The sequence below is a fragment of the Xiphophorus hellerii genome, chromosome 5, assembly GCF_003331165.1.
Source record: "Xiphophorus hellerii strain 12219 chromosome 5, Xiphophorus_hellerii-4.1, whole genome shotgun sequence".
In the NCBI taxonomy this organism is placed as follows: domain Eukaryota; kingdom Metazoa; phylum Chordata; class Actinopteri; order Cyprinodontiformes; family Poeciliidae; genus Xiphophorus; species Xiphophorus hellerii.
The window spans coordinates 14,495,247-14,521,143 of record NC_045676.1 but is presented as its reverse complement, the minus strand read 5'-3'; the positions used below and the strand labels follow the sequence as shown (position 1 = coordinate 14,521,143).

The 25,897-nt window shown below is 38.0% G+C and overlaps 1 protein-coding gene across 2 annotated transcripts; it reads left to right on the top strand.

The window, feature by feature from the left end:
* Positions 1–1,656: 1,656 nt before the first annotated feature.
* spock3 (SPARC (osteonectin), cwcv and kazal like domains proteoglycan 3) lies at positions 1,657–25,867 on the top strand. 2 transcript variants are annotated; one of them, XM_032564000.1, is made up of 12 exons: positions 1,657–1,789; positions 1,942–2,064; positions 14,998–15,006; positions 15,141–15,180; positions 17,440–17,548; positions 18,441–18,549; positions 20,035–20,143; positions 20,291–20,404; positions 20,488–20,709; positions 21,428–21,490; positions 21,570–21,707; positions 22,606–25,867. In XM_032564000.1, the coding sequence occupies exons 2-12, from the start codon at positions 1,942–1,944 to the stop codon at positions 22,764–22,766; spliced, it is 1,197 nt and encodes a 398-aa protein (XP_032419891.1). In that variant the 5' UTR covers positions 1,657–1,789; the 3' UTR covers positions 22,767–25,867. The 2 variants fall into 2 exon arrangements, with proteins under 2 accessions (XP_032419891.1, XP_032419892.1); XM_032564001.1 differs by lacking the exon at positions 14,998–15,006 and having other exon boundaries at positions 1,658–1,789.
* The last annotated feature ends 30 nt before the right edge of the window (positions 25,868–25,897 follow it).

Below are 25,897 nucleotides of genomic sequence, written 5' to 3'. Positions count from 1 at the left end.
GCTGCTTTGTATGAAGACTGCTGGAATTAACAAGCTTCCGCAAAGCTGAAAGTGATTCATTTTAAAAGTCGTCACGTTGCTCTTTATTTAAACACCACACATTATCCATATATTGGTTTATCAAGTTTTTAAGAATATGGATTTCATACACAGTGCTTTACTTCCAGTTAACTTTGTTTAGGAGTTTGTATTCTTTTAATTGCTTCAGCCACAATAAAATGTGCACATCTCCAGACAAAATCTGCAACATATTAAAGGGTTGATATTAAATTTGTTTTGAGCGTAGTTGGAATCATTTTGATGGGGGCAAAAAAATCCCTTAAAACAATCCTGACACAAATAGATTCTATGGTAGCTATCTAAAACCTTGAGAGTTTATGTTCCTATAAAACCTGGAATGCAACAGAAAAAATAAAAAAATGGCCACTGAAAAGCCATCCAAACAGCAGGAGACGGCGCCCTCAATTATTTTGTCATACGTGAGACAATGGCTCACTGGATAGTTTAATGAGGAGGAAAATAAGTGACTCACTTTGAGTTGTGATGCATATTTATTAGACAGGGACCCAACTATTCAAATCAGTTTTTAGGATACATGCAGAGCGCATATTTTAGATAAACCTGCTTCATAACTCTTCAGGGTCCCTGGGCATTTCTATTTTTTGTGTTTTATTTATTATTACTTTGTGTTTGCATATATTTGCTCATGCAGAAATTCAAAACTAGCCTGCTTTTATATTGTGGGGTGAATTTAATTTTTCATGAATGTTTTTATTCAAGTCTTTAGAGCAATCTGTGTCCCCTTCTGGATTTTGCAATTTGTTTTGTAGGTTTATCCTTGCAAAACACTTCCTTTCTTTTGAGATATTGGAGTTAAAAAGTCTTCAGAATTTAATATTTTATTATTTTCCATGAAGATGTCTTTTTAACTTTTAAATCAGCAATTTTAAGGGACTTATTTTTATATTTTAACTTACAAAATTGGAAATTAGCAGGTTAAAATTTAGGGAGATTTATTTATTTTGAGAATTAAAGCTAATGTATTTCTTAAATTGGATATTCTGGTTATTCTTGTTGTATTTTGTCATGCGAATGAATTGCTTTTGTGTCTGCCGAAAGACTACACATCCATCAGCCTATATAAGTAGAGACTAGCTGCGTTTTGAACTTTGCATGTCCCAGAGCCCACTAACCCCCGCAGCGGGCGGCTGCGCCTACAATCACAAATCAATCAGGATGGGCTATTGGGAACGTGGAAGCCGTGCTATCTTGTTGCGTCACGTTAGACTGGCTGCGGCTGATCTCTGCTGGGAATGTGAGTCACTTCTGGCGCAAACAAAGCCCACCCAGTCCCTGTTGGGATTTGGAGCAAAACACAGCAAAGCAGAACAATAATAAAGGAAATCCAAACTTTTACTGAGTGAATGGTAGCTTTTTTTTATTTTTATTTTTTAAATCTCCACATTTTTTCCAACTTGCTTCGTCTGTTAGTTTTGAATCATATTTTAAATTAAACGCGACTGCCGTGTATCCTTTAACGAGGAATAGGCTTTTAAGAGTGAATCGGTGTAGCGATAGAATGATAGTAGTAAACCTCCGCACTGAAGAGACGGAGCGCCGGGCACGCGTACGGTGCCTTGCGCGCCCCCGCCCGCTGCTGCGCACAGACAGCCGGTGCGGAGACAGAGAGAGAAAGAGAGAGAGAGAGAGAGAGAGAGCGAGCTTCTATTAGTTGTGATAGAAAGCGGCGTCAAGCACATACCGTCTGAGGAGCAGCTGCTGCGACAAGGTGGGTTTAAGAAAATATATTTTATTATGCTCACACCAAGATTCATTTGGCTTTGTCGCATATTTGGAGCGCTTCTGTTTTCAGCGCGGTTGCCATGTCCTCCAGCTTGATCCAGCGTCCTCCTCTCCGCGCTTGTTGTTGTGTATCCGCAGATGCTGAGCGTCGCCGTGCTGTGTGTGTGCGCCGTCGCCTTTGGGCACGTCTCCGCTCGCTCGGACAGCGGCAATTTTCTGGATGATAAGTGGCTCACCGGAAGATGGGATAAATTCAGAGATGTAAGTGACGTTTCAGGGTTTTATTAGTAGATAATACCCCCCCCCACACTACCATCACCCAACCCCCATCCTCCCAAGTCCCCCCTTTTTTCCCCTCCTCACAGTCTCACGCATTGGGTTGAGATCATGCGCTCCTCGTTTTCATCTCGTTGTCTCAGCGACGCGTCACGGGTTCCTCTGCTATGTTTGTCACACGTTCATCAGCCTCTTCACTCAGGCTGTGAACAAACCAACAACCATTCAGGGAGGATCCTTGCTTGTGGGGGTGCGTGGGCGTGTGTGTGTGTGTGTGTGTGTGTTTTTTTAAGCTGTGTGCTTAACAGAGGTAGCCAAGGCCGCAGAGACATGGAGCTGTCTGTGAGTGGCCGAAAAGGGCCCAAATAGGTAGAGACAGGGCCGGACCGAGGTTGACTGGAACCCTGAGGAGAATTGGATCTGGAAGGCCAGTTTTAGTTGACACTTGTTTAAGCGTCACGAGGTGCAGCTTACTGTGGTTAATAAAAGTTACAGATATAAAACCATTACAATTTATCATCATAGTGTTCTAAAGAAAACTTTTGAGTCATCAGTTTTTTCCATAGAGTAAGCGCCACTTCTCCCCCACCTGCAGCTGCACTGTGCTAGTCCACTGTTTGTAAGAGGACTTCTATAGTCAAAAAGAAGAAGGAAAACAAAATAGGCATTTGGCATTAATTGTGAAAAACACTGTGAGTCAAGTAGTGGAAACTAATTAAGGTAACTAGGTTTCATACCGCAGTGTGCAAAATGTCTGTTTAAGGTTTATTTGCACCTCGGCCAGTTTGATACCTGACTTATTTGGATACTTCAGTTTGAAATTTCCAGGTGAACTTCTTATGTGTACTTTGATAAATGAAGATTTATAATCATTTTCTCTATTAGAGAGTCATATTTTGTAAGAGTGAATTTCCCCAAACATGAATCAGAACCTGTATAATTATAAATAGGGTGTAAAACGAGATTTTAGTTAAATTCCATAAAATAATATAATATATAATCTAAAAATTTACCTGATGTTTGAATCACCACAGGATGACACATGGCACTGCTGCCTTTCTGCTTTATTTTGCATGTTCTTCCCATGAACATCGGTTCTCTCAAAATACTCTGGCTTCCTCCCATCATCCAAAAACATGCATGTTGTGATAACTTGGCTCTCTAAGTTGCTGTTAGGTGCAGTGAGTGTGTGTGCCAGTTTCTGCCATGTGTGTTTCTGTGTTACCCTGAGGTGGAGTGGCGACCCTTCCAGGACATAGCAGCCCTGTCCTCCATTTACCACTCAAGATAGACAGATAAACAGGGAAGAAGAAAACATGGGATTTGTCCATTTGTGTATTTCACTTCACAATTAATCAAAAAAATATTTGTCATCCAAGTCAACTACATTGATACACAACTAGATGTGGGATGAGACAAAAGGGGAACATGTGGGTAAATGGGGGAGGGGGACGTTACTAATTGCCAAAAGGGGGAATTGACCTGTAGCTGTCTGGTAAGCAACCAGTTGTGGGCTGGCTAGCCTGACAGATAGCATGGCTAGTTAACTAGCAAATATCAACTTGTTACAATTGTACAAAAGAGAAATACTAGAAAATAAATAGCAACAATCAGATGATGTTATACAGTTGTGTTTTGAATGTTTGTGTAAATAGCTTGAAGCTGTGATATTTTTGCTCAAGGTCATCATACCGTGAGAATCTTACAGATTTTCATTCCTATGTTAAATTCTGGTTCTGCTAAACACATCTATCACGTTATTCATTTAATATATTTAATATTAATTAAATTAATAATTAACCTTTTAGATTCTAAAAAAATTTTTTTATATTAATTAATGTTTTAAAAACATGAGTGAATTTAAAAGTTGGCATATTTTTGAAAACTGTACCACAAAGCAAACTATGGAATGATTTTTTTTGTGAGAATTTTGCAGCTCTTGGCAATCTCTCACTGGTCTTGCTAGCAGGGGGTTAAACTGTGTTTTATTTGCACTAGTCAGGTGATCAAAGTTTTCTGTAGGAATACAATAAAAACATTTGAAATAGGATTAGAACAAAAATTTTGCATCACCAGGCAACCCCAAGTTCAGTACACCAATGTAAGTCTCATTGGTTAGCCTTTGTGTTCTCTGCTGGACCTCACACATCACAAGTGAGAATATCTGACGTTTATCTGAACAAATATCTTCAGTTTAGTTCTAATCAAAATGTTCAGGTTTTTTTTTTAAATTGAAACAAAACATCTGCAAGTCAATTTCCTTAATTAAATTGTATTGATTTTTATTGCATAATACTTATTATGTATAAAAAAACCAAAACAACTTTTTTACAATTTGGCTACAAAGATGGCCCTTAGAACTTCAGTCTGTGAAGAAATGTAAGCCAAGACAGGGATATTGTGAATAAATTATTATTATTATTTCTCTATATTTGGTTTTGTATAAATGATATAAAAAAATCTCAAGAAATTATTAAAACACTGAAAAGTAGATCATGTCCTCTTGGAGATGGCATCCTTGTGGGATCATTAAATGAATATTACAGGCTGAGTGTCTGATTAGGCCTACCTGTAGCCTACATATGTTTCCCCAGTGATTTGCCTCTTCTCTCAGCATAACAGTGATTTACTGTGAAGTGATCTGGCTGATTATGCTGCTGCTGAAAGCCCTCAGCAGCAGACTATATGTCAGCCACCATTAACCTGGCATGCTAAGGCCACTTAGGGCATTAATGCTCCTGCAGACTCTGGCGGATAATACCTCTGATCATGTGGTCCTGTTGCTCAGTTTGCTGCAATTAATCACCCTCCTCTGCACTAATTCCTGTATCGATTAAACAACCATTTAGTAAGAAAATGCTGCGGGTTTTTTTAGGAGTGTTGTTATCCTTGTTTCGTGCACTGGGCGTCTTGAATGCTGCTTCTCAAGATATTTTCAGCAAGTAGCTGCTGCTGTTGAAAACTATTGAAATTACTGCTCTGTGCTTCACATGGTCTGTCTTCTGCTAAAAAAAGATATCATGCCTCTAGCTACACATTTAATGGCTCCACAAGCGCAACAGAGTGCATGCTTCAACTCGTACTCACCCCCCCCCCCCCCCCCCCCCCCCACACACACACACAGTAACAAATATGAGCTTTATGCGCAGCAAAAGGATCGGCATGCACATCAAGCCTTGAAACCATCTTTTTGAGAAAAAATTGTCGTTGGATTGAGTCAGAGAAACAACAAGGTAAAGAACTGGAGGAAAATAAAGCTACACACCAACCTCAATAGAAGGTCATTTCCTGTGTGCTACAAATGTAGGATTTATAGCTCTAGAGCCAGAGAGAGATACAGAAGTGTCTTTCTATTTCTTTTTTTATTCAATTTTTCATCTCCTTTAGTGTCGGGACAGACGTTTTCTCTGCTAGCCACGGCAAAGCCCTTAAGCACAGGTGGACCCATGTGATACGCCTCTGGTCCTAAATTGGATTATGCAAATACTCATCCAGGAACAAAAGGTTGGAGAGTAAATTTTACTGGCCATGTGCCTGTTCTATTTATGGTTACCTCTTTTCTTGAAATAAGGAGACAGACAGAAAAACAGACATAGCCCCTTGCCCAACTATTTGTGTAAATGCCATGCGTATTTTTCACATTTTGTCATGTTACAGCCACAGATTTCAATAAATTTCGCTGTGATTTTATATTCTAGACCAACATAAAGCATAGTATAAATGTGAACTTGAAGGAAAAGAATGCATGGTTCAATAAAAAAACAAAACAAAACAAAAAAACCCCCATAAATTTGGGGGTTTTGGAACAATCATATGGCTGGAATAGAAAGACTCAAAGTTAGGTTGACACATGCAGCACAGTAGCAGTCAGACTAGCTAACCTCTAATGTTTGTGCAGCTGCAGCCTCTTAGTTCAGGTAAAGGGTACAGCATGACTGGAAAAAAAAAGAAAAAAATGAGTGTCCTGAAGGATGCAAAAACAGAAGACACAGCGAATGACATATTTAACAAGAATAGATTAGTCTTGTGAAAGTATTTTGGCTATTTAAAGTCAGACAGAAAACAAAGTAGCATGCTCTGCAAATTATGTTGAGCGCATGTTCTGATGAAGTTGGTGAGTACCACCGATCAGTACTCCCCTAATTAGAATTTGTTTGTGTCTGTTTATTTTAGTCATTAATTTTTTTGTCTTTGAAAATTTCTACAGTCTACAATGAGAACATAAAGATTGAAATTTGTTTCCTTTCCAAGCATAGACAGTGTCTGTTTTATTGTTTTGATTGTTTTCCTTGAAAGCTGCTAAAATTTTCATTGTAGATATAAATCAGTTTTTTTTTGTCAATGTCAATGTCAATGTCAAATTTATTTATATAGCACTTTAAAAACAGGCATAAAACTGCACCAAAGTGCTGTACAAGAATGACAGCATTTGCTTGTTTATATTGTTTTTTCTTTACTTATTACTAAATTAAAGCAATGTTTCAAATGAGATAAACAAAGGAGACATTTTAAGAATTTATATTTAAATTCCTATTTTATTTGTTTGATATCAACAAAAAGTGTTCTTGTGTTTATTCTTCAATATTTTAATTTAAATATACCTCTTTTATTAATCTAAAGCCTGGAGCTAAATACAGGACAATGAAATATTTGAGTCTGAAACAGACTTGACACTATGGCAGAGGTTCACTTTCCAACAGAACTCTAAGCATACAGCCAGAACTACAATGGAACGGTTGAAAGCATATTTATATTATATTTGTGCCTTAGAATGACCCAAAGTGTATAGCTAAACTGAGAATTTGACATGAGAGATATAAAAATTCACATGCACTAAAAATGTAAATGAGCTTCAGTTATTTTGAAAAGAAAGACTCTTATTTGTTAAATGATAAATAGAAAACCATCTTTTTCCTACGTGACAAGAATTGTGAGTACTCATAAAGCAGTATATAGATATGATAATTTGTCCATTTTCTTGCTTTAACCGTGAGGTTTGAGTCTTAGCAATAGACTATATTTGGTGTCTTTCATTTCCTGTTTCAGTTGCTGTCTTCGGCTGAGTGATTGTTTCGTCTTTCACCCAGTAGCATATCAGTACATCGTGGAAGGTATTTGTGTAAATGCCAGCGGTTTTGAAAATGTTCACTTTTTATTTTGCAAGCACTGCAGACACTTGGACTTGTATCCCTGCACAGCTGCCGAGGCTGAAATATTTTCAGAAACAGAGCCCAAATAAAACTTTCGAGATAATTGCTTTAGCATTTTCTTGTACAATTATATCGCTAAAGCTAATATTAATGTTGATTTTCTGGCCAGATGTATGCGTGGTAGGCAAAACTTGGAAGTGATGCCAGTCTGATTTATGCCGCCATGCATAATAGAACAAAGCGTCTTCTCCTGTCACAACACTGCCAAGTTGTACATTGCACGCTCTGTAGAGGTTGCACCTCAAGGCACAGTCAGCCTTGAGGTGCAAGGCTGACTGTGATTGGAGTGACACAAGCTTTAAACACAAACACAATGTAAACTGTAGTTCTGTGACACACTGACCACTATGAATTTTATTTTCAGCCACTTTATTAATTTAATAAAGTGGCTCAGGCTTTTTATTTGCATCTATTGTTATATGACAAGACATTGTTTCAAGTAAACTACCTCACTGCTGTTAGATGGAACAGTGGACAAGCAGTTGTGTAAAATCAAATGAAGAGAATTTGTTAATTTCAGTTAATTTGTTTGTGTATTTGACACAGAAAAACTCTACAATGAGTTTCTAATCTAGGAGGTAAAGCACACAGCAGACAAATCCCAGATATCCCACTTATATAACTTCTGACTTCAGTTTTGTCCTACAGTTAGATTATTTACCATGCCTTTGCTTTCCATGAAGCTTTCACTTCCAATCAGTGCTGCTAAAGCTGATCTAATAACCAATATACTGTATATGGTCCTCACAATCACAAAATTTGTCAAGTCTTTCCCCAAATTACTCTTGGGTAGTCACCATGTGCAGAAACTATGCCTGTAGTGCAACTTAAAGTTTATACAGCAAGCAGGTAGTGTAATGCTGCTTTCATTTTGCTCTAAAAGCCATCACTGGATCTCACACTAAGTGCACAAGATAGAAGCCTGGCTGCTGACTTACTGTAAGCCCTGTTAGGATGGCTGCCGAGACCTGGGGCCTGAGATAAACTCAGGAGAAAGATTATTGTAGCAATGAAGGGAAAAAAGTGATGACAGAGACTTGATTGCATGGTTTACCATGAGAACAAAGTAATGCCCTGGTTAGGCCAGTCTCATTAGAAGAGATTATACTTACTATGCTAAAATCTTTTTCCCATTCTTTATGTATTTTTTAGTGTCCGTGTGTGTCCTGTGTTGTTTGTGTTGTGGAGTGTGAATGATGTTGGGAAGGTACAGAGCTTGAGGCCTTTTCCACTTCAGAGCACCTTGGTATGAATTTGCGTGTATTTTGTGCGAGCATGCATGCCACAAGCTTTAGCAAGAAAAACAGTCAGTAGAATTTAACATGCAGGTTTCCTTTTGGACGTTGGTAAAACATTTTTTTTTAAAAAGCAGCAGATTAGAAACAACAAGAAGCAATTGGGGGTACATTTAGGAAAGGTGTAATCAGACCAGCGAAGGTGAGAAACACCTGGATTTTTCTTGTTTGTACACACCCAGTGAGCCCACTGTTGTGCTTCACTTTATTTTCACATCCCTTTTCACATTTGACAATGTTAGAACAACAAATGTCAACTAGTGGACACAAACAGATGTGACCAGCTGCGTTCTCCGTGTTACACTGTTTCGTTTCCACGTTGAATGTTTCTGTTCCTGATTTTCATGCTCTGAATCAGAAGAAAGTCTTCTTTTTTTTTTTGTTCTGTACGTGTATGTCTGGAAATATAGGACAGTGACACAAGTGTAAGCATACCAAGACATGGCCATCCACCTAAACTAAGAGGCTGCTCAAAGAGTGCATTAATCAGAGAAGTAGCCACTTGGTTGGTTGTTTTGAGGAGGAAGCCATTAGTCCCTTTCAGATACACTTATGTATTTCAGTTATTTTTTTTTAGAAGTATTTGATATGCCTCTAAAACTGAAATATCAGTATCTGCCTTAAACTGTAAGGGTGTAACATGGGATTGCAGAACTAGTGTAACGCAGCACAAAGCAAAGCAGGAGCGCTCAGAGCAGATACATCATAAACATCATAAACTGGTAGAACCTGATGATGATAATGACATGCTTAAGTTGATGCACAACAACTTTATGTGTGTCTAAAGCGCTGAATGCATCTGGACTCACCCCAAGGGAACTCCTCAAGGAGAAACCCACCACAGAAGAAGGCTGCAGGTTGTAAACTGCACCCCCTTTGCGATTCCAGCTACATGATCTAAATGGTCATATGGCCTGCAAGCCTTGTTTGATGTGAAGGTTGGTATTAATTTTGGGACTATGATGTGAAGGGGGCTACTGAAAACCACAGAAAGTCCCATTTAAAATTGGCCACATGAACAAGCGCGTGGAAGGAGGTCAGATGAGACCAAATTCAAATTCAGCCACTCTAAATATACAACCAGAGCTACAGTGGAATTGTTTGGATCAAACCATTTTTATCTGTCCAATCTCTAGCAAAAATAGAAGTTCACAGACACTTTTCATCCAGCCAAATTCTCAAAGAACAATGGGCAAACAAATTAGTCTCTAGATGTGTGAAGCCAAAAGATTTGAAGCTGTAAGAAAAGGTTAAAGGGGATTCAACACAGTGTTAGCTAAGAGGGAGCTGAATGTAAGTGCTCACATCTTCTAGATTTGTATGTTGAAAATATCCACGTACCCATTTCACCCAACTTCAGTATAATGTTTTACCTTAAGCCTTATCAACCTTATCACATCAGATGCCAACAGTGTACACTAATGTTTGTACAGTGGTAAAAAATTTTCAGTGGTATGAATACTTGTGCTCAATGCTGCATTTATGTTTTGAATCTATAGTTGAGTTAGTGCTCCTCCAATTATTTAATGTGTTTAATGCTGTCAGATTCCAGCACTCACATTGGGTGTTTTGTGGTTTGTTAATGGGACCATATTTGGGTGCAGGAAGTGCTTTCGTGTTTATTTGTTTGTTTGGATGTTCTTCTGTGTTTGCGTTGTTCTGTTCCGATGAGTCCATTGAAGCCATTAAGGAATCAGACCGCAAGCACTTTTGTTGTCTTTCTGCTGTGTTCGCTTCTCTGGAGGGCCCGGCCTCTGTAATGCAATGTTCTCATTATTCTGTTTCAGCCTGCAGAGCTAGAAAGGAACCAACAGACATTTTCTTTGCATTTTTTTTTATTACATAGGTGGACAGTAAGCAGGGAAAGAAGAATGGGATGGGTGCAGAGGAGCCTCTGCTGAATAGGTAGATCAACAATGCAGGGCAGAAAGGAGAAATTGATTTGAGCTGTGGAAGAACAGGAGTCGACCCTGTGCTCCTTATAGGAAGAAAGGAAGTGACACCCAGATAAAGTCACAGTTTTCCTCTCTGCTCTGCTTATTTTTTTATAAGCAGAGAGGAAAACAGTGAGTTCATTCAAAGCCGAAACTAAGGGCATATTTATAACTCCACAAACTCTGCTGCAGGAGAGGTCAATTTTGACCTACCAATCCTGATTTTAATTTCAGCTGTAAACTTCCATCCATCCATTAGTTTTCTGTACATCCTTGTCCCTAGCGGGGTCAGGAGGGGTGCTGGTGCCTATCTCCAGCTAACATTTCGGGCGAGAGGCTGGGTCACCCTGGACAGGTCGCCAGTCCATCGCAGAGTCATAAACTTTTAAAGTAAATTTCTGCTCCTACTTCTGTAAGGGGCCACTAATTATTTGGATCCAGAGCAGAGAGTCCAAATAAAATGAGCCAGGATAGTTTAGGAGGAAAAATTCTTGTATAAAGATTAATAGGCAGAAATAATTGTGCCAACCTAACTTTACTTAAAAAAAACAAACATCTGATATTAACAAGTAGGTTTGTGCATAACAGAATTATTTGAAGCAGAGCATTTCATTGAAGAAATATGATGATTTTAAACCCTCCTCACCCAAGTCCCAACTTAAAAGGTTTACTTCAGTTTCCTTAGACGCCATTGTTTTATGTTTTCAAAGCCTTCTGAGCTTCATAGTGCAGTAGTTTTACTTGGCTGCCTTTAGGTTTTACTTAGAAACCATTCAAAGCATATGAAGCTTTTCTGGTTTAATAGTGTCATGGCTTTTTCACACTTCATATGCTTACAGTCAAATTCTTTGCAGCTCCCACAAACTTGTATTAAATTGTGCAATAGTCTGATAATTGTCTGAATGTTATTGCCCCATTCTCCATTATACATACATACAATGCATATTTATGTACTGTGGTACACCGCTGTTCTGATGTAACGTTTTTCCAGTTCTTGTGCCACTGTTGACCTAAAATTGAAAATGCTTAAACCCCAAAGTTTAAAATCACCAAGTATGAAAAGCTGCACTGATAGCAGCCTGGATGTCAGACTTTAACTGTATTGAAAACAGTTAAAGGAATTTGAAGGGTTGAATGCTTTATTTATTTATTTATCTATCAAACTTTTATCAGTGACTAGGGTTAAGAGTGGAGTAGCACCATCCCTAAGTATTGAGCATGTTGGGGTCAGAGAATAATGGGACTCAGAACTTCTGAAGGCAAACTGCGTGCAAGTATGCATGAGAGTGACTGACTGTGAATGATAAACACAGAAACAATGGAGACCTGTGAAGAAACAAGAAAAGCCTATCTCTGTGGTAGAGAACACAGTGAAGGCACCCAAAGATAGACAAAACGTATTTGGAGTGAGACGTCTGAACTCACACTGGGCTAAACAACTGAGCGTTCACTATTTCATAATCCCCTTTTACATTTGAATCAGAAGCCAGCACCTGCTGGGATTCTCTGTGGCTCGGCCCTCTATTAAAAGCCAGCAAATCTCTCACCTTGACGCATTCCAGATTTAGACTGCAGGGCTGCAGTCACAGGGCACTGAACTGAGTCACTACCTCAGGGAAGATTTATGTGAAGCATCTAGTTACACAAATGTTTCACCTGATAAAGCTCTATTTCATAGGTATGCTGAAGAGGTTTAAAAGAATATAGCAGTGAGCATATGTAAAGGAAAACATGGAGGGAAAGGCTCTTAAAGTTTTTTTTTTATCCATGTCAGATGATGAGTGTTACATTGACTCTCAAAAGCCTTTGCACACCCTGGCATATATACATAAAATGGCTTAGAATTTACACTTCTCATGACTGGTACTTTTGTACAATTGCAATTTTATCCTTTGCAACCCTTCATGCCTAACTTTTTTTATTTTTCTGCTTTCACTTTAATTAATATTAGGTATGAAGCAAAGAAGAACTAATGTTGAAATGAGATGAAAAGTTGCACAAAGCAGACGTGTGCTCACTCAAGCAACAAGAATCTGAGGCTTTCTTCTATAATTCATCCCTAACAATTTTGTGTGATTGAATTCTCAGGATGGGAATTTTTCCCATTGATTTATCAGGATCTAATTTTTTCAGATGACAAAAGCCTGGGAGTTTGACAGCAACCTGTGCACTTTAGAAAGCCATTGTGTGCGTTTAGATGTGTGTTAAAGAGCAGAGCTGAGAACCTCAGAATGTTAAAGTATAGCAGTGGGATCTGAGATCAAGGCCTCTCCATCTTGTTAAAGTCAGAGCAGTGCTGACTCTGTCCTTATCCTTCTCTTTATTTGAAGTCCTTTTAGCCACAGAGAGTAGTTTCTAAGGAAGCCCAAAAAAAGTTGCCTCCAGCAGATCACAACAGACCTCAATGTGCTCTCCAGCTTTTATATTGCAAGCCTTTTACAAAATTCAACATATGGCTATTATCTTCAGTGGGAAAGGGTACAACCAACATTCAGTCCCATACCAGATGACTCTGGCTGGAGGAGTCTCCCGGCTTTATTTGCTGCTTCTCAGACTGATGCTGTGTGAGTAAGAAGTCCTCAGAAACAAGCTTAAAAACAAGTTTATCAACTGAAGCATCTGGCACAGGAACTCTGAAACCCACAAGAGCACAAGCCTGCAAATAAAAAGCGGTACAATAAATCTTGTGTACCTGTCAGCAGGCCGACTTGCACCACATTTTCAGTTCTGCTGCATGTGGACCTGAATTCGGCTCTCTGTTCAGAAGTTCTACACACTTCCTCTCAGAAAGTCAGGAGTTGTCAATAATAGTTTGTAAGATTGTGTTTGAATGTTGTCTGTGTGTTTATGGCAAAAGGAAGTATGTTAGTTGGTCTTAGTGATTATAAAGTGTCCAAAGTGCAGTTATTTACTGAATTGTATTGTAAATGAGAAAAAAGGCTATAATTTTAGAAAGGCCATGATAACACATATTATGTCTCAGAGATGATTATTTGGACCCTTTTCTTATTTTGTTGTACAGGATTCATTTTCCTCCATTTCATGCAGCAAATTAGCTCTGTATCTTATCAAATCCTTGCTGATGATAAACTGATTTACATATCCCTCCAAATCCTGATAATGTTACAGAGCCTACACTGACGCTTAGAAACTAAAAACAATATTCTCTACTGAAATGACAATAAAACAGATGATGTCATTTTTCCCCCCAAAAGACATTCCCCAAAAAATCCAATAATAATATCCAGTCCTTTAGAATCTAAGGGATTATTATCAAATACTCTACTAAAAATAATATCTAGATGTCCTCTTAAATTTTATTTAACAAATTCATTATTGGAAGGTTTTTGCTAGAAACAGCAATTTGTGCTTTTGTTTAGTAACATGTAGACCACCAGAGCTATCTTTATTCCTGCTAGAGCTCAGAGTCAGTTTCAGGCTTACAGATGTTTAAAGTTTAACTGAAAGGATGCTTAATGAGCTCCTTTCCCAGCTCATATTACCCGAGTCCCCTTGTACCTTCACTAGCTGCCAGCTGCTTTATCGATTATATACAGACAATTTATTGGATCAATATAAGAACTTTGTGGCCGATTCCTAATCTCTGATTTTGTAAAGCTCTGACCTGCCAGCATATTGTCATATTGTTTTTTTTTACATGATTCTGATTTCTCTGCAAGAACTATAACATTAAATATATTTTTCCTCACCTTCCTGTATAAGTGATGATTCATTATTTATTCTCTGATGCAAAGTAATGCACTGCATAATAAAGAGTTGTTGCTGTAAAATATGGTTTTAGTAACTGCAAGCAGCAATGTCTGTGTCTGCCAAAGAGAACGTAGATCCATCTCTTAAATGTGAGATATCCAGCATTTCCAAATCCAGTATGTTTCATGACTGAAACCTCCACACCAAGAGTTGTTTTTGTTTAGTGCGACCTGATCATTGCTTTTATTTACTCTTAAGAATTACATTCCTTTAGCTCATATTACCTTCAACGTTCTATTCACAACTACAGAGCTCTGAAGTATATTTTTTAGATTAAAATGTTTTATTTTTGTTAATAAAAGGTTAGTTAGTTAGCCGAATTCCTTTTATTTAATAAATCACACAAGGTCAAAAGACACGTGTCCAAAAGAGCCAGTGTAATTATTGAAACCTGAAATATGTGTGTCATTTTACATATTTATCCTAGAATGAAAATCTTGCAATTACATTGGCTAATTTCTTGTAAAAAGTAATCCAAATTCTTCCCAAAGATTTAAAAGTTAACACATATCATAAGTGAAGATGATGAGCAGCTAGTTTCAAACCAGCACTTTATAATCCTGCAAACACTTATTGCTACAACAATACATAATGCAGTAGCATGTGTGGTTTTGTTTCCTAGATAGCCACATGCCTATTTTATAAGGCAATATCTATGTTTTAAAATTAATTCCTGGTTCTCTGTCTTTGTAATGCTTTCTCCCAAAGGAAGTTGAGGTTTGTATGATGATTATTTTTGGTATTCTGCATTGAAAGACCTATATTGTTGTGCTTGTAGTGAACAGTAATACCTTCTCAGAATATTCTCTGAACATTTTTCTGATTATGCTTATTGACTAACTGTGTTTCAGGAACCTGGAACATGGACTCCATCCAAGCCCTTCGATCAAGGTGGGTGAGAATGAGAAAGAGCAAAGCCCCGGGTGCTTTAGTTATGTAATGAAACAATGAAAAAAAAGGAAAATACACCAAGAGAAGCTCACTGACCTCTAATTGTTCTGAGGTTTCACTAACATCATTCGAGTTGCAGGTGTTATTAAATTCCCAGAATTTGAAAACAAATGCCAATTTTATAACACAAGATGGTACTGTAGATGATAAACACATGTCATGAAAAAAATTGTTTGGGCCCATAAATATAATTTTTTTCTGCAAGCATAGAATTACAAATATAATGCAAATGGATTAGAAGCAGCTTTTGATGATCATCAAATGTTGCATAGATTACTGGCTGACAGGTTAAAGATATATTTTACAACTATGATACATTGCTTCTATGTTGCCTATGGATGTATCTTAAAGTTCTTACTTGAACTCCAAACTTGATATGTCTTGGTAGCAAAAATTGCTACTATAGGTGGAGTCAGAACATTTCAACAACGAAAAAAAATAATCCAAACCTGAATATAATTAATAAACTTTCCAAGTTATTTTGTGGGTGTGATTGGTAAGGCTAAAATATAATGCTTATCTAAAGTCTTACAAATTGAGAAATTTTATAAGACTATATTATTGTTGCCAGAAAACAAGTCTTTTGTCCAAACAGGTGTTTGTTCAGGACAACTTTAATGTGCTCTTTAAATGAGGATTAACCAGATTAAGCTGTGTCACAACACTTCACCTTAGATATGCAGCTCATTAGCATTTGTTTCTTAACAAGTTAACTTGCTCCTCCTAATAAAGTTTTCACCTGCAACAGTTTGTCCTAGTGATAACGTTTGCACGTTTTCACTCTGTTTTGACATGACTCTTTGATGATTTGGCTCATAACATATTTCAGTGGACTTTTCCAGTTGTTTATGAGGTTTAGCAATTAACCTTGACAAATTTATAGACTGCTGTTTCAGCTGCTGTCTGATCACAACGCTCAGAGGAAGTCACATGACTCTCACAAACAGCGCTGCAGTCGGAACTGTCATTTTTTTGTGAATGTGTGTAAAAATCCTTAGATTCTTGGGAATACCCAGGTCAATTAAATGATGTGCATAGCCTTTTAATACAGTTTTACAAACCTGGACACAAAAATGTAATGGTTTTTTGCGTTTATTTTTAAATCAGCTGCTCAGGTTGTGGACGCAGATTAAATCACAGTCAGTGCAACAACATCAGGTCCTTGGGGGCTGGAGAGGATGCATTCTGTTGGGCATCTTGACTCGATAGTGGGGATCGGATGGAGAAGTTCCTACGAAAAGAGAAAAACTCTTTTCATTTAATGGCACCAAACAGCTAAAACCAGGAGGATTTTCTATTCTTTGATCATCTCATTGCTATTTGTATTACAGACAGTGGTAATCTCCTGCGCTCATCCAGGCACACCAGGACATGAACATATCCTCTCACTTATCAGTGTATCGTCAAACACACCCCCACACACGCGCACCCCCGCAAACACACACACACACGGCCAGGGAAACAATAGCATTAGGTAGTGCGTTGGAGGATGGAGGCAGGATAATCTGCCAAAGCTGCTCTGAGATTACAGTAAGGTTCTTTCGAGTAGAGGTCATTCGCAGACTGTCCTGACCACAGCCAATGGCTTTGGATCTTGCTCTTAGGTCTGTTGCTTAAAGTTGACATTGGATCAAAAACTGTATCTACCGAGATCAAACCATCTCCCAGAGAATCAGATGTAAAATCAGCTTATATATATAATATATTTGATCAAATTTACACAGGATCAGATCCATCAGTCAAAAACATGAAGAACTCTCCTACGTTCAGGCTGCTGTAAGATCAAAAGTAACCTCTAAAACCAGGACCATCTGTTTTTAGCTCTAAGAATATTTAACAGTGTTACGGTGTTCTGTTCAGGGCAGCAGAGACAGCTAGTAACATACAAAGAAAGAGTGACTGAAATAAAAACAAAAACTCAAACAGATCTCACATAAATTCATGTTGCTTAAATATTAAAAAGTAAAAAGAAACAATACACAGTTTAACCCAAAAGCTTTGATGCTGCATTAAAAGAACAAAAGGAAAAGGAAAAGGAAAGTGTATCCGTGGAGGATTTTTCCTTTTTCTTTGTTTACCCTCGCAGGCTTTTGCCGACTGCTGTCTAGGAAACTCTGAGGTTTCAATTTGTTGCAGTGTGCACACATAAATGCACTTTACAGGGTTCTCATCACATACAACTTTGTTCTATGTTTGTAGCTCTTGATCCAGCCAAAGACCCCTGCCTGAAGATCAAATGCAGTCGTCACAAGGTGTGTGTAGCTGAGGATTACAAGACTGCCTCATGTGTCAGCCAGAGGAGAGTTAGGTAAACACACACACACGCACACCCCCACATTACGCCTTTGTACCTTCACAAGGACATTGTTTTGATTTCCATTCATTTTTCATATGTAGATATGTTACCTTCAGTTGTCATGAAAATAGTTTTTTAGTTTTTTTAATAATTATTTGAAAACTGTTTTTTATCACACAGGTTATCTTTGTCTGGAATAAATTTTTTCTTGATGGCCTGATGATTATTTAAATGTGCTAAAAAAACAAGAACAGGAGAAATCTCAAAGGGGGGGGAAACATTTTCTTTTTGTATATTCTCTACTTTACTTCAAATGTAACATTATCTTCTAAAGAGATGAAGTTCTAAAATGCACATTTTAAAAAAGAAATAGGAGTGAATAAAATATTAACATTAGTTGAATTTATGTCCCGTTTTTCATCACATTTCATCCCATTCTCAATTGTTTCAATGACTAAAGCAACTGTTTTCTTTAGTTTTTACAGCTGGTCTCCTTGTTGCCAGGCTCTCTTGTGACTGTTGTGTGACATTACAGCTTGGTCCAGTTACCCAGGCGCTGGCACTAACTTTCAGCGGACATAAAGTGCTGCCAAGTGATATGAATGGGCTTTGTTTGTGTGTGTTTGAGTCTGGGATGCCTCAGACTGGACAGAGAACAGTAACACCACACTGACCTCATTTCCCTCTCTTAGCAGCAACACAATTCCCAGGACATTGGGAGAGCAAATCAATCAAAAATAATAATAATAATAATAAAAAAGTAATCATATACAAATACCAAATCCTTGTTCCAAGTCTAAAACCATCGCGAAGAACATGACATTACATTGCAGATAGAAAATGCAGACTGTGTGACAACCGATTGGTGAAAAGATCTTTTTATGTTATTGGTTGTCACCTCCAGTTTTAAAGATGCCAATTTGCACCCGAGTGCTGGGTCGAAGTGCAAGCCATGTCCTGTGGTTCACCCCTCGCCTGTTTGTGGAAGTGATGGCCACACCTACTCCACTAAGGTACCCTCTCATTTCAGCACTCATTGGGCTTTCTGTTATTTTTTTGTTCTGTTTTGTACACAAGGGCAGCAATTTTTAGTTTATATTTGTTGCAGTTGAACCACATCTGAACCAGCTTAGTATTTCTAATCTCTCTCACGACAACACCCTGCAATTCCTTTGGGGTATTTCTCTATAAAATTCATAAAGAGAAAGACTAAGATATTTGTTCTTTCATCTTTATAAAATTGGTGAAGAGTCTCAGGACAGGATGGAGAGGATCTGTAAATCTAAGTTTTTAATGTTGTACCACAGGTTCTCAATACGGTTTAGTCCTGAATGTTGACTGTATCATTCTAGCAGATGAATATTCTTTAATGTCCAATATCCTGGCTGTATGCTAAGCCCTTTGCAGTCATTAACCAGATTGCCCTGTATTTAGTACCTTCCATCTTCTAAACAACTCCGACCGGCTTCCCTGTCCCTGCTGAATAAAACCTCCACAGCATGATTCAGCCACCACTATGTTTCACAGTGAAGTGGTGTGTTCAGGGTTATGTGTAATTCAGTTAAATTCAAGTCAGTTTGTTTAGATGGCATCTTCTCAGTACAAATGTCATATCAAGAAAGTCATTTCAAAATAATCACACATATGTTCCAATTTATCCTAGTTTTCAAACAGTTCTGTTCATTATTCAACCTAGCTTAAAGGTTTTCAATCAATGACTTGCAACATTCACTCCTCTGGAACGAGCATATTGTGTTTGTTGACTTTACAGCAATCCCTCATATCGAGCATGCACATAGTGACAGTGGAAAGAAAAAACTCCATCAGAACACAGCTTAGTACGGTTTAGCTGTCTGCCATGACCGACTGAAAGTCACACAGACCAGATACACAAAAAGAAACAGATGAACTGATGCAGGATTATAACACCTGCAATGAGGCCTGCGACAGGCAGGGAGAACTGACTTTCTGGACTATGTTCCCCCACCGGATTGATCCGTACTTTCTACCTACCTCTTCTCTCCCACTCCTCCACTTGGGCAAACATTACTGGTTTGTCTATAAGCTGTATCAAAAGGAACATTTTAAGCTTAGTCTTAAAATTAGACTGGATTTCTGCCTCACAGACTCAAACTGGGAGCTGTTTCCACAGGAGAGGAGCCTGACAACTAAAGTTACCAGGTTCTGTGGGTGTCATCTGTAGATTTGTTTGACTACGGATGTCATACATTTTTAATGTACAATCACTGTACATTAGATGTAAACTGCAACGGTGTACTGTATATACTACAAATGCCACGTTTGGTTCCTGAAACCAATAGACACTATACACCTGACTTGACTGCATTATGTTGCCTCCTGCCAGGCCTCCTTTCCACTAGAGGCACATCTCAAATGGGCATCATTTCTCTCAACTCTCACCCTATAACTCCCATCATTTGTTAATTTCCTCTTCTCACATTCTGGTGCTGCTTCTGTCTTTGTTTCCCTTTAATCAGTGTAAGCTAGACTACCAGGCATGCATCACCGGAAAGAAGATTTCCGTAAAGTGCCCTGGCATGTGTCCTTGTCCCCCTCAACCTGAGCAGGGCTCTGCAGAGAAGAAAGGTACACCGTTCAGCTGGAAATGTCATTTCTATGGGCAACAAAACTTACATAAAGTTTCTGCAAAAGCGTTTTTTATTGTTAATATTAATGAGGCTTATCAATGAGTCATAGAATGAGACTAAAGTTTAAATCAATAACACTTCACAGTGTGCAGTGAATCAGATCTGAAGGAGGTGGTGAGTCGCCTGAGAGATTGGTTCAGAGTGCTGCACGAGAACGGAAACCACCAGAGAGTCAAGATCCAAAAACCGGAGAAGAACAGTGAGTCACGACACACTTTCACTGAGTCAGGACATTTATGCTCACGTAGACGGTCCATAGCACATCTTTAAACTTCCTCACAGAGTTCGACGTTGGGACGTCACCAATCTGCAAGGACCCTCTGGGTTGGATGTTCTCCCGACTGGACACAAACTTTGACCTCCAGCTTGACCAGTCAGAGATCAAGAGCCTGTATCTGGACAGGAACGAGCCGTGCTCCGACGCGTTCTTCAAGTCATCTGATACGCATCCCGACAAAGTCATAACCAGCTCTGAGTGGTGCACAGGCTTCCAGAGGTATACAGGTGGGTCACCTTCAGTTTGTTCAGGGCTGAATGAACATTTCTCAGATGTGACTCCTGAGAACTTTTTGTGATAAACTTAACCTGAGTCATGAAAAATTACTCCTCTCATTAAGCCTGACTCCAGTAACCATTTTCTTAATAATTTTTTTCTAATCTTCTTCAATTCTCCAAGCGTAATGTATTGACACATTGTGTTTCAATAAAACTACAGACTAAAACGTCTCAGGCCTTTTGCAGCTTCTAAATATAGGATTGCTCTATATTTTGAAGTTCTTTCAACCAGGTAAAAAAACAAATCTTGATCAGGTGTGTTTAGTTAAGATAAAGGAGACTCACCAATAAACAAGAACTCATCTAAAAATCTCCGTATGTTCGCCAAAATAACCCCTTTTGTTAAAAAGGTTTTAAGAAAACATTTGAATGAAAAAAAAATCTATTTTTAATTAAAATCATTTGGAAAAAGCACAATAAAAAATTGTTTCTGAAATTGAAGGAATTTATACTACGATGCATTCAAGATTTTCAGTTTGAAGACATTGCGTCAAACATTTGCTTGACTAAGGACGAGAATCTATATATATTTTGTTACAAAAGAACAACAATGGTTCGCTCATTGCAGCTGCAAGAGCGGACGCAGCATGGTGAGGAAAATCGTTATCAAAACAAAAGGTACGTAGCTCTGCAGCTTGTTACCAATGTCCCCGTCTCTCCCTTTCAGATTCCCCATGTAAAGCAGAGCTTTCCAGCATCAGCAAAAAACAAGCTGGGAAGAAGTTACTTGGTAAGCCACCCTCATGTGAACAAATTCACCCAAAACTTTGCTTCTCCTGCTTACTGTGTGCTTCTGCTCAAATCTGCAGGTCAGTATCTGCCTTCCTGTGACGAGGAGGGTTACTACAGGCCACACCAATGTCACAGCAGCAGTGGCCAGTGTTGGTGTGTGGATCGCTTTGGCAACGAAGTGGCGAGCTCACGCACTCACGGTCCTGCAGACTGTGGTATGCAAAATGCTGGAAAACACAGCGTCAGGTTTCTGAGCTGGTGGAAGAAATGAAAGCATGTTGTCCAATTAATGTGTCTATATTTATATTCAGGGCGCTTGGGTAATGGCTGAAGACATGATTTTGTTCTGTAAAATATCAAAACATAATGAGGCAATGTAGAAGGAATATCATATATAAAATCAAAAATAAATATTTTTTTTATATGCATTTTTGTCTACAAGGCATGTCAAAAATTATTTATACACAAGTTTTGAATTTAACTGTAAGCAACATTACTTACATTTAAGTAACTGTAATTAAGTGACTTACTTACAGTTAGCTGCTTGCAGCTAAGTAAGTATACTTACATGGACAGAAACGTTGTGGTTGCAAGTCTCATTTTTATGTCAAAAGAAAAGCAAAACTTGATTGCTACCTTTGATCTTCATTTTTTTTAGCCGTCTGCTAGATCACATACATAATCGGTGTCGAACTCATTTTCATTTTGGACACAAAGGTGTATTTCTTTTAAGCTAATTTAAAAAATACAAACTGTCTGTACAAAGAGTTTTTTTTAGAACATAACATTTAAATCACCCAACAGTTTATTGAAGGAGTGCAATACTGAAAACCAATGGTGATAAATAATGCTTTCATTTCCCATAGTAGATGGCAATTGCTTTATGAAATAATCTTATAATCAACCTAATCAGATTTCAATTTTAAATAAAAAACTGTACCTAGCTATTTGCAAACTGTTTTGTTCATTGACAAGCTAATCTCAATTACTAGCATTTTAGGCACTCAAACATTTAGGGAACATTTTCACAAATCAGTGATGCACTTATGCTATGTAAACAATCTTTTATGTAAGTGATTGATTTTTTCTTTTTTGATCGGTTTTTTGTTCTAGGTGTAATTCTGGAGTCTTCGGGGGACCTGGGCAGCGGTGACTCTCTCTTCACCGACGACGATGAAGATTCATTCGTCCTTAACGACCAGGCAGGTATGGACGACGAGGATGATGAAGATGAGGACGATGACGATGATGAAAACGATGAATATTTGTCATAATTATATACATTATATAAAATGACAGAAAAAAGAAAATGAAATAACTGTATGTTTGGTCAAATTGCACGTTTCTAGGTGAATCCTCCCCCCAGGCAGATAATTCATCATACTAACAGCCTACAGACTATTCTCTGTGTATTGTTTCTCTATCAGTTGAAGGAAAGAAAAAAAATCTATATTTTAGAAAACGGTTTCAGATTTTTCCCTCCTGTTTAACTAGAAAGTATACGTGTACACTTGTATTTCAACCAAGCAGAGAATATAGCTATCTGACAAACCGGTCCATTCGTTTGGATTTGGTCACTTGTGCAAAGACCTTTCCTTTCAGTGGACAGTCCATGTCTTTCAGTGTCTCGTGTCCTTGTGGAACACTCCGATGCCTGAGTGTGTTGATGCCTGAAGGCATATTGTTAAAGAGATTTCCTTTTTCCCCTCATTCCTCCATCTTCTTCACTTCATCCGTCCGCTCTTTTTATCCTTATCAAATGTTCCCGTGTATAGGTGGGACGTTGATGATGTAGATAAGAGAATATTGCACTTGTTAGGTTTCTTTTGATCTCGATTTTTTTAAACTGTGACGATAACTTTGTGGTAAAAACAAGATAAGGGTTAGACATGCTGCAGCAGATGAATTAACGTATACAACAAAACAATCATAACAAAAAAACAATCAGAAATATGAGCTGCTGTCAGACGCAGATCTAGTCAAATCATCACAGGCTCAGAAAGGATAAAAAAAAAAAAATCGCTGTTTGGCCTCATGTTTTTTTTTTTTTTTCTTTTGCTGCAGAGGGGAATTATTGTTATCTATTTTTCTAATCCGTCGTAGGCCGAATACTGGAGATGAAACAGATTTGTCTCAGCATGTCTAATACTGCGTAATGTTGTTTCCGTCTGTAGAGGCAAAGGCCAAACCTTTGAGGAACTCAAAATGAAAAAGAACAAGAAAAAAAAAAGAAAAGAGCTTGCAGTTGTAATAAAAACAAGGTCTTAAGTGTGTACAGATGAAAGCTCCTTAGAGTTCAGAAAATATGATGTTGATGTTTTTATATTTGCAGATGCGTGATTTTAGCACACAGCATAGCAGATTCAATTTCTTGCACATTAAAGAAAGTAACAGAGCCATGCACATTTGTTGGACAATAAATGGTGGATATGAAAAGTGTACACATCTCTGTTAGAATGCTGGGTTTAGTGATGTAAAAAAAAGGACTACAGTAAATCATTGACTTTCATATGTTATGACTATTCTGTATAATTCAACTAATAAACAAGAAAATCTGTTTTGAGGAAAATGTGATAAAAAACAGCTGTATTAATCTGCACAATCTGGAACTAATATTTTACGAAAAGAACTTTTAATGCAGCTACAGTGTTTAGTCTTCTTTGACAGGATTCCTTCAACATGCCACAGCTTGACATTATTTGCCCAGAGTTTTCTTCTGGACAACTCAAAGGGCTTCTGCCATTCTCAATTGTGGACTCCTGCTAGATTATTCAATTTTGTTTTAGTTGGATGTGTATTAAAGCTCCTTTTCATCTTTGGCTTCTAGGATTTCGGATCTTTATCCACCTTTATCATGATGCTGCCACCACCGTGTTTCATTATGGGTGTTGAATGTTGTTTTTATGCTAAAATTAACTTTTGAAATTGTGGCCAAAATTTATGTTGGATGTCACATGATCAAACATTCTTCCACAAGGATTTGGTCAAATGAGTCAGTTTATAACTTTCTTTATGGGAAGAAAAGGCTTCTATCATGTAACCCTACTACTACTGATTTCAATAGACAGAGAACACAGGTGAATCTTTTCAAATGCAGAAAGCAACCTGTACTTGCCAATAACTTGTGCAGCTGCTTCAGGATTGCTGTCAGCGCGTTTAGAGCCTCACTGACCCGTTTTAGTTTTGTCTTTTCATCAAATTTGGAGAAAATCCTCATAGAACACCTAAACTTTGTTACAGACAAATCTGATTCACTATAACTGATGGAAAGGGCAACCTAAAGAAGACTGGAAATCAAAAAGGTGCTTTAACAACGTTAAATTAACACTGTGCATACCTATGCAATTGAGTTAATGTAGCCCTTTTAAATTTTTACATTTTTTCCTCTCACGGGTTTGCTTGTTTTTCAGTTGAAATGCACAGGAGTGCCATAATAAAGGTGGAAAATGTTTTTAAAAGATTTCGCGTGGTCCAGTTTTGCCACATTAGAGACACCTGGCATATTACCAGCGGTGTGTTGACTTTTGAGATCCACCATGATGGGCTGTGGGGGTTTAGCTGTAAGGTGTGCCTTTTTGCTGGTAAGGACATGTGATGGGTGGGCAGGATCACTGACGGCTTTACTCTAAAGCCTGTACATTACAGTACGTTGACTTAGATATGCCATGTGTTTGGGGTTCTCATTTAAGATGGCGTTACTATGGCTTATATCACTCTTTTAATTTGTCAGATAGTTAAAATGCAGAGAGATACCTTCCAGTTAGGGCATATAAACACTGCTGGATATAAAATGTTTTATATAGAATATACACTGGCTAGAGGAAGCTTTGGTTTAGACAGCTTTATACAAGAAGAAGATAGTCAGCGTTTGCTTTTCCGTTGTTTCAGTAGCTTAATCTGATCTGCTGTATCTATCTATTTATAGTGTAACTCTTCCAGGGTAAAATAAAAATCTCTCAGCTCAGATGTGTGTGTTATTAAGTCACATTAATGCAGACCTGAGATCAGCTAATGCTAACTTATAATAATTACTCTACTATTTGGCTTCATTCTTAATTTTTCTAAACTGTTAAGATCTGAAAAGTGCCATCTAAGTGTCCCTTTTTCTGTTTTTTTTTCTTTGTTATTTTAAATTTCCTTCCAGTGTTTGTAATTCTGATTTTAAATTCACTTAGAAACTGGACAACATTGCAGTCTCGACACGTTTTATGACTGTGATAACATGCAAATCTTTTGAAGACCTCGGACACTGTAGCCACTCTTTCACCAACCCCACACTGTCATCACAGCTCTTATAGCGTTAGGTTATGATACAGATGCATTTTTTACAGTGTATGTATAATTTGCTGAAATAAAAGCTATATTGGCCAACGTCTCTGTTGTCACAGACAGTATTTAGACATGA

What these genes read in the sequence shown, in the direction of transcription:
- spock3 (XM_032564000.1), top strand. Translation starts at nt 1,942, where the DNA reads ATGCTGAGCGTCGCCGTGCTGTGTGTGTGCGCCGTCGCCTTTGGGCAC. An exon ending in CCAAAAACCGGAGAAGAACA is followed by an intron (nt 20,405 to 20,487) that starts GTGAGTCACGAC and finishes ACTTCCTCACAG; the next exon opens with AGTTCGACGTTGGGACGTCA. An exon ending in TCACGGTCCTGCAGACTGTG is followed by an intron (nt 21,708 to 22,605) that starts GTATGCAAAATG and finishes TTTTTGTTCTAG; the next exon opens with GTGTAATTCTGGAGTCTTCG.